Source organism: Festucalex cinctus, chromosome 11 (assembly GCF_051991245.1).
Source record: "Festucalex cinctus isolate MCC-2025b chromosome 11, RoL_Fcin_1.0, whole genome shotgun sequence".
Lineage (NCBI taxonomy): Eukaryota > Metazoa > Chordata > Actinopteri > Syngnathiformes > Syngnathidae > Festucalex > Festucalex cinctus.
The window spans coordinates 23639587-23648714 of NC_135421.1; the positions used below are offsets into that span (position 1 = coordinate 23639587).

The 9128-nt window shown below is 39.2% G+C and overlaps 1 protein-coding gene and 1 long non-coding RNA gene across 2 annotated transcripts in view; one reads left to right on the forward strand and one right to left on the reverse strand.

Annotated features, from left to right (window-relative positions):
- Positions 1 to 9128, forward strand: part of LOC144030359 (uncharacterized) — a 40795-nt gene that overhangs the window by 20115 nt on the left and 11552 nt on the right. Inside the window, exon 3 of the long non-coding RNA XR_013287239.1 lies at positions 5857 to 6084. This is a non-coding gene — a long non-coding RNA (uncharacterized LOC144030359). The remainder of the gene's footprint in view (positions 1 to 5856; positions 6085 to 9128) is intronic.
- The window catches only part of asmt (acetylserotonin O-methyltransferase), a 12154-nt gene continuing 8866 nt past the window's right edge, over positions 5841 to 9128 (reverse strand). Inside the window, exons 6-8 of the mRNA XM_077536579.1 lie at positions 7306 to 7446; positions 6326 to 6448; positions 5841 to 6059 (exon numbers count right to left, since the gene is read on the reverse strand). Coding sequence (XP_077392705.1) covers positions 5842 to 6059; positions 6326 to 6448; positions 7306 to 7446 — 482 coding nt within the window. The 3' untranslated portion in view covers position 5841. The remainder of the gene's footprint in view (positions 6060 to 6325; positions 6449 to 7305; positions 7447 to 9128) is intronic.

Genomic DNA, 9128 nt, shown 5'->3' on the forward strand with positions numbered 1-9128 from the left:
CGTGACGGAGGAACTGTTGTGTGATATTTTGCCCAGAAAACCTCCACATGATGCTGGGCTCCACACAGCAGTCTTTCCTTGACTCATTGAGCCATTTTCAACAGTAAGAAGATAATATTTTGTCTATAATCAATGTGATAACTTTATTATTTCATGAACAATTAATATGTTTAAAAACGGTTAACGAGCAATCATGGCTCAGTGTGTTGACCAAACACAGAAAACGGGTGAGCCGTGATTGGTCGTTACCTATTTCCTCAGCACAGTTGGTGTCATCTTCAGTTGACAGCAAATGGGAAAATTAGCATTTAAAGGTATTAATTGTTCATGAAAAATAATGAAGTTATCATATTAATTCTGTACAAAATTAAAATTAATTAAATTAAATTTTTACTGCTGAAAATATCTCAATGAGTCAAGTATCCCTTTAATTAAACCAAAGTGTCAACTAGCTAACACAGCACCAGGAGATGTTGCTTTTATCGCATTACATTAAAAAGTGACAAAGCGTATCGTATTAAAAAAATCCTTTTCAATAAAAACTGGATGCTGTGATGCTAGGTCAACAACATTGCTGGCTGGCTTGTTTCAAACCTAGAAAGTTTCTTGGAGGGCACTTTCAAAGTAGCATGTCAGAGCGCTACAGCTAGCTTACACACAGAGGCATGCGCAAACAAAGTCTACATCTGCATCTCTGGTGAGTTCAACATATTTTATTTAATGTTTTTATATTGATAAATATTGATTGTGAAATGCTACGTTGTAGTGAAAAGTGTTGTAGTTGTTCGGAGACGATGTATTAGAAGCTAAAGGTAACTGTGTTTGCTATAGTATGTTTGTACATTATTTTATGATGTGATGGTGTTATTTAAAATGGATTTGATTACCACATCAGCATCTGTATAATATATCTAAATAGATGACTAGATAGAGATGTCTAAATTTGAGAATTTGACCAGAATTTCAGTACACCAAGCTTACTGAACTTTTGGTCAAGATGTTGCCTGCAGTGATTGTGGCCCAAGTAACGGGTACTAACTTTCAGTGAAAACTTTGTGTGATGTAAATTTGCTAGATTTTCATTCCAAAGACCTGAGAGCTTTAATAAGTGTGACAACACGCGCACACACACTCCCACAAACAGAGAATGTTCCCTGAAATGGCTCAAAGTTGTTATCTTAAAGTGGCATCCTGAAGCTGGAGGGTGTGAGGGTGCGTGACTTCCGGAACAGATTTAGCGTGTCCCCAAAGAGTGTTGTACTCTCACACATACTCAAGTGAATGCAGACAGGTGACTGCATTTTCAGTACTTTCACTCACACAAAATACACACTGTTACGCACATGGCCTCAAGTCAGCGTATGTGTTAGTGTGTCATAATACTCATGAGACTTGTTGTTCTCAACTTTTCATCTTCTTCCTGGAGGATACATGCATGTAGGATAAATAACCATGTGGAGGCGTACCAATTACACAAGATGGTTTTCCATTTAATAATACATTTACGAATTCCTCTCCGCGTCGCATCCAGACAGAAAAAAAAAAAAACAGGCGAAATGGCTTAAAAATGCATCAGGGGTCGCCCGCTTGAGCTGACCCCGAGCCATCAGTTATTTTGGGATTGTATGTTTCTCTGGGTTCACTTCAGGGAGAATGAAGGAGTCTAGACGTCCTCAGCTCACCTACAGTATATGCATCCCCTCTCTCTGTCACACTTCCCTATTTTTATATAGTGCTAGCTTTACACAAGCAACCATGAAACCTGCCCGGTTTCAACCTGAGGCTGCAGCAATAATAGCTTCATGAGATGACGACGTAAATGGAAGCGATGTAGGGCGGAGGGGGGGGGAATGTACGCGTCTTCATCTCATCTCCAGTGAAGGAGAAGACATGGACCTGGATCTAAATCATTGACGAAAGTGGCACAAAAGCAGTGGGTCAGTACTTGAAGGGCTGCTCTCTCATCTCACGAGTCACGGCAATGAAAATAATAGCAAGACGGGCTTTCTAGGGCTCGCAACGCAATTTGTGAGTCGAAATTCACATTTTGCATTTAAACACATTGAACAGCAATACTGAGAATGAAAGATTTGATATTTTTCCGATCCGCAGACTGTGCTGGATGCCAATTTCATAAATAAATACAAATGAAATCAACATAGTACTGTTAAAAACAACAGTGCGCCCATCCTCACTGTTTTCCGCAGTTTGGGTACTATGTATGCAAGCTCATTGCTACTAACGCCACACTAGCTAGCTAGCTAGCTAGCTAGCAACAAAGTTCTGCTCAGCTGGCTAGCTAATGTGGTTTAATGCATTACTGAGAATGCTCCTAAGTCAGTAATCTCCACCTCCCTAGCAGCAAATATGATGCACTTTTGATAAGTATTGTTTTCACAAACGCATGATGAGACGTAAATAGAAGGAGAAGCCATGCTAATTGCTAAGCTAAAACTGAGATGAATTAAGGAATTAAGTGCTTGAGTTTCTAGTTGACAGATATAATTTTTGACATCTTGAATGTTCATATCTAGATACCGATGCAACGATATATCGCCGAGCCCTAAGTTAGTGTGATTGGCTTCAGCTCATCACCCTAATAACAAGCACTATATATAAAATGGATGTTGACTTACTGCATAAAACGATTCTTTTTACAACCAAAGCAAGGAAGCTGTCAGTTTGAGGATGTCAACTTTTTGGAGTGAAAGTCTTACATTTTTTAATCTGCTTTCAATGTGAATGAATACTTAGACATGATAAGGTATTAAGTTAAAAAATTCAGATGGGGATTACTTCAAGATCAGATTTGAAACAACTTCTATAAATCTCGGGAAAGGTTCCACAAAGACCCTAAAAATAGAATAAAATTAAATCCAAGTTTAATGTAAGACATGCATATGCAGCCATTAGTGTCAATTTGTTCTATCAGTGAGTCTCTACACAGGTCAAAGAGTCGCCAGCCTCAGAACTTCATCCTCGCTCATTACGTTGACTCTTTGTAAAGCTGCCCTCGCGGATTTGACATCATTCTCATTTGCGGCGCTTGGAGGTCTGATTAATTCATAATTATCGTGAGAAAGGGAATGAGAGGCAAAATTTGCAGTCGACTGAATACAGAGCAAAGATCCTTCTCAACAATGAACTCTGAAGGTTGATTCTAATCAATTTAAGTCAAACATTCTCACATTTGATATCCCTTTTCATGCCTGAATACATTAATAGGATATTTAATTGTATTGCAGGATAGTTGATGTTTTTACTGCACATGACAAAATGTCACGCTTCTCCTGTGACACAGAGGTAATTCTGTTCACTTTGGTGGAGGGACTGGGTGTCACTACGTTGAAATCATTCTGTCAGATCTGTTTCTCTTGGTTAAGAAAAAAAAACAAAAACAAAAAAACGGTTTTGGTACTAGTACATGTTGAGCAAATGTAAATATATATGACATTCTGCTGTACAACTGATCATGCTATGTGTGTTGTTAAAGTCAAATGGATTTTCTTCATTTTGGCCCAAAATGTTAGTAAAGTGACAAAATAGGTACTGGCCAAAGAAGGGCCACCACTTTCTAGCAACGCATGATATGTTGCTATGTAAATAAAAAACACATACATGTGAAATTTGACATGTGTTGGGCCAAGGTCTCTCTCACAATCTCTTTCTCACAATCTCTCTCTCTCTCTCTCTCTCTCTCTCTCTCTCTCTCTCTCTCTCAAACCTGCAATGCAATCTGTGTTGTCACGTTTCCCCTGTTCTATTCCTCTTACTACTTTATGGAAATGGGAATCTGTCAATCAAATCGCTATTTTTTTTTTATTATTATTATTATTGCAGCCATCATTATTCAGTCAGTCAGAAACAGCCGCTATCAATATGGCATATTATTTGCAGGTACTGTCTGTACTTCCTCAAGCCGGGATGCTAATTTCATCATCTCGTATTATGTTTGACAACTGTGGTGTGTCTCATGGTTCCCCAACTGTGAAACCCTGAGTAGGTGTGCCACTGAAATAAAAATCAAACAATCATTAGACCTAAAAAAAAAAAAAAAAAAGTTAGGTTACTCGAACCCTGACCTTGAGCTGAACATCAGCTAAAATGAGTGAATCACGCAACACAAAGTTTTTGATCAAAGGAAGACAGGAACGAAAAAAGAAAAAAAAAAAAGTCTGTTATTGCAATCTCTTTTGATCAGTTTTAACGAATTGTACTTCAAGAATACAAAGAAAGTGTTAGCAAGATTAAATTGCATGAACAACCGTAGCACTCAGTGTTACTGTGAAATATTTATAACTTATTAGGAATTCTTCTCTGGATCTGGACGATTGAAAACCCAGACAGCGAAGCCAACCACCCCGCAGACTGTCACATTAAAACAACTCATCACTTATGGATGATCCAACTTCATGTCACAATGTCCAAGTTTCATTGTCGATATGCTGATTAGCCTCCCTTTCTGTTGTGCGGCTGAAACCAAAAATGAGCCAAACGATTCCAGAAATTGCCTCATCTATAATCTGAGATTGGTATAAGAGGTTCAGACAGGATTTTAGGATTGAGAGATAAAACCTGACATCCAAGCGAGTTCATCAACTTAGTGGGGGGAAAAATGTATACGACTGCAGAAGAGCCAATTGAATTTTATAGTTACCAGTAACTCAATAGTCAATCATTCAACGATTTAGCTTTCTCTCTTCTGAAAGTTGCTTAAACTAATGCGTGTACCGTGGCCTAGATAGGGTCTAGAACGTTGGCGACAGTATTAACTATATTTGTATTCTTGGTGTGTGGTCACATATGGGGAACCAAATTAGAGAGAGCGTAATAAACCAGGTATGCAGGCGCTGTAGTAGCAATTATTTTACACCTCAAAATCCCAACGGAAATGCAAGAACAAGTGACATTAATTAAAAGGAGGGGGGGGAAAAACACTCAAGTACATTAGAGGTTCCTCGGGCGTGAGTAAGAGGTGAACTAAATACTCTCATAACACAGAATAGACACAGCTGGGTAGAACGCAAGGCCAGGGAGGGAGATGATTGGTTGACATGGAACAAGCAACGCATCATCAGTGGTGGACGAATGAAGCTTCGTGAAGCAGTTGCGATATTTTTTGACTCCTCTAGATGGCACTCTTGGTTCCCATATCCATTGCACTAGCTTTTATCTTTAAACCAAGAGCATCATCTAGAAGAGTTAAAAAAAAAAAATACCTCAAATGCCTCTTGAGGCTTCATGAAGCTTCATTTTCTGATCACACACACAAATAGATATGGTTCATGTTGGGCCATCACGTGTGCAAACTTTTACTTCCTGACCAGCATCACTTCTCAAGCGTACTAGAGGAGAGTTTGATTATTTGCTTTCTCATCAAATATTGTGTGTTTGCACTTCCTGAGTCCAATTAAAAATGAGATGATTGAAAAAAAAAAATTGACTCCAGTTTATTCCTGTTGATTTGTGTGTGGTTATAATTATTCAAACGTGTGGGAAAGGATTAGTGCAACACATTTTTGGATGGGCATCAGTCACTGATGTGTGGAGGCTTGCATTTCCTGGTGGTTGAACCATACATTTATAAAATGAAGTGGAACGATGTACTGTACTGCATACAGATTCTAGCCTCAAACTACAAACAAATTATATAACAGCAACACAAATTTTGGAATGATTATCCATGAACACAGTGACAGTTTGTGATTTATTATGTTGAATGACTGAAACCAGTTGTTAAACAGAAAAGCATTCCATATTCATGATCAAAAACTGTTTTTGTTTAATGAATGTTTTAATCGAATCTTCACTGTATTTTTTTCCCCCACCACACCCCCTACCTCATGCTTTTTTAAGGCCCATAACCGCATCATAGATTTTGCCTGTGAGACGGAACTGGATGTCTGTGAACCCGGCGGCAGCCAGCAGGGCGCTGTACTGGGCCCCTGTTCTTTCGCGACCCTCCGTCTGCACCAGCATGTTCAGGGAGTAAAGCTGCGCCGTGAGCGGGCCGGAGCCGTCTTCGTAGAGCAAGGCCTCCACTACCAATACAGCGCCTCCTGCAGGAGCAATCAAGGATGGCAGGTTTGTGATGTCATGAGATGTAACGTTTTTCTGTATGTGGATTAGGCCTACATTCTGTCCATGGATGGAATGTTTCCTAACGAGGGATCCTATTAAATATGTGCTCCTGAATAGTTTTAGCAACTAAGATCCGACAGGTCCTGAATGATTTCACAGGTGACAAATGTTTCAAGCTTGGTTTCAATCTAATGTCGAGGCAGCAAACAAATCTCCGGCATCATATCGGCTGATATTTACCAACCTGGTTTGCAGGCCCTGTGCACTTTACTGAGCAGTTCGACACAACGTTCGTCCGTCCAGTCGTGGAGGATTCTGGCGAGGATGTACAGGTCCGCCTCTAGCAAGGGGTCTTTGAAAAAGTCCCCTAAACGGATACACGTTTAACTAAAACAAAACCTAGATTTATATGCATAATGCGAAGTTTTCATACTCTTGTTAACATAAAAGAGGAAAAAACTTTAAACTAATAGAAATATGGCTGCATCTTTTCATTAATGATGCAGTACTTTCATAATTCATAAAACTGAGTTAAAATTGAAAAGATGTACTGTAAAAAAATGTGTGATATTGTGTTGGTCATTTTTCTGCCACTAGACGGCATAATTGCATTTATAAGACATTGGTGACAACTCTGCATTTTTCATTTCTTTTAACATGAAGTAACTTGTGAAATTCTGCACATTTTTAAAATTGTAAAATCCAACTTAGACCCCAGTCTAAACAAATATATGCATTATTATTAAATTTATTACTGCCAAATTTGGACGTGGATGTGTCTGCTGTTTGCGCATAGAATTCCCCCAATGCAGGCTTTGCAAGTAACGGGCGCTCATTAATCGATTAATCGCGCGTTAAAAAAATTAGTGGCGTTAAAGGAACTGAAAATGAACTCCAAACTAACGTGCTGATTTTGACACCCCTAACATTTATACATAAAGCAAATTAGCTGGGGGGGGGGGGGGGGGGGGGGTATGTATATTCCCTGTGATCCACGTTGCTACCATAATATTTCTGGTAATGAAGTGAAGCCCAAGGCATGAGATGTGCTTCATTTCAAAGAGATGGTGGGACAATTTCATATCACGGTTTGGAAAATGATTAGGGATCGAGCGTTGAAGCGAAAAATCCAAAATGAATACAGGTTATGGAGACGCGTGTGCCTGCGAGTAGTGCCGTGTGCATTCAGCGAGAAGTACTTCGCCGGAGTGATAATGAAGTTACCTTCAATGAAGCTTATCTTGTGGTCAGCCTCCTTGACAAAATGTTCCCTGGATGTCTGCACCACCTTGGGGAGGTCAAAGATCGTCACTGCGCACTCAGGGTAGGCCGACGTGCACTGCTTGGCTAATGCCCCGCTGCAGCCTTGGGAGAGAGCACAGAATTACTTAGAGCCACTGCACCATCAAGACACACAACTGTAATTAAAATGGTAGGAAATCACTCACAAATGGACAAATAAAGTCAGTGGAGCGCAACAGATGCTCGCAGGTATGTCGCCATTATTATTTATTATTGCATGATTTGTATTCCGTTGTGTACCACATCTTCGGGGACACGGTTCAGCTAACATTCATGCCAATAAAGCAGACCAAATTGAACTGAATCTGGAGTGACAAGAGAGGCAGATGCTTTGTAAACAAACAAAAGTGGGAATGTTCTGTTTGAGAAGAAGAATGCATTGTCAATAAAATCAAATGCAGATTTGCTTACATTAAATTAACCATGTCGTTTAATTTACGTTTGGCCTCATCGGGGCTGCAGGTCAGCTTGGCCAATCCGAGCTGACCATACAGGAAGAGATTCATACATTTAGTTTATCTAACGTTAAAGTTCAATACATTTGCATGGAATTTGTAACCTTTATTTAGCTGCAATTTTATTTTTATTATTATTTTTTTCATATTGTGCCACTGTAAGTTGATGCTTGAGCGTCATCCATGTGAAAGATGGTGAAATAGCACACATATAAGGGCAGATTATCGTCATACTTTTTTAAAATCAACCTCAATCTGAAGCAGAGGGACAGGAAAGCGACTGCATGAATTTGATGGAGGGCCAGAAAAGCGGTGAGGTGGAAAACAGGATCAAAAGATCTCATTTTGACAAAATGACAACCGTGTGTGCGCCGTGCGTGTATGTGTGTTCTTTCATTGTATGGCACTCCTTTGTTTTTCATCATCAACTCTCACTTCTGTCAATATTCTTACAATTCCGTCTTTTGACATGCGCTCGCGCATTGGCCTTCACATCAAAACAGGTCAGACGAGGTCGAAAATCAAAGCGCAACGCAGGGGGAGTAAAACCGGGCTCAACACAACATATGAGACCCAAACTGACCTGGATGAGTCAACTTGTTAATGACCTCCTTTTATGGGAGCTTTTGTGACTGTTGCTGTGCGCTTTATGTGTTGTTGTCTGGCTCTCAAATTCTTGGATCCACATTTAAGATGTCAAGATCAGTTCTAAGTGTTGTTGCGTTGTGCTCTGTAAAACAGTAGGAGTTATCGCAACCTGCTATAAGAGAACGTTCCAGGATATAGTGGGGTCACATTTTCTGATTCCAAATAATGGAGAAAAAAAAAATACAGGAGGTACTCTGAATTCTGTTCCTTGGCGGAAACCTTATAAAATATATACGGAGTCTCGGAAAACCCAAATTCTCAAAAAATAATGTCATAATCGCAGTAAATATGTGTATAAACAAAACACATCTGTGCCTTAATTATAAAACAATAAAAGTGAAAAACTTCAATGAACAATTGCCATCTTTAATGTTTACCTTCAACTTTTTTTCCCTCTTTAACATTTGCAAGCAATTTGTAAGAAACATTCTTACCTGTCATACAAGTGTAAAAATGAGCTAACCGTGCTTAATATAAAGATGTAAACATAATAAAAGGTATAATCAATGAATTTTATACTCTTGTTTAATTTTCAGAGATTTAAATGTACTTTTTGTGTACATTTAATTTTTCGAGCTTTAAATGTACTTTTCTGAGTTATGATCACTCTAATTCGGAGCCCCAAAAGTGACGAAGAGCCGA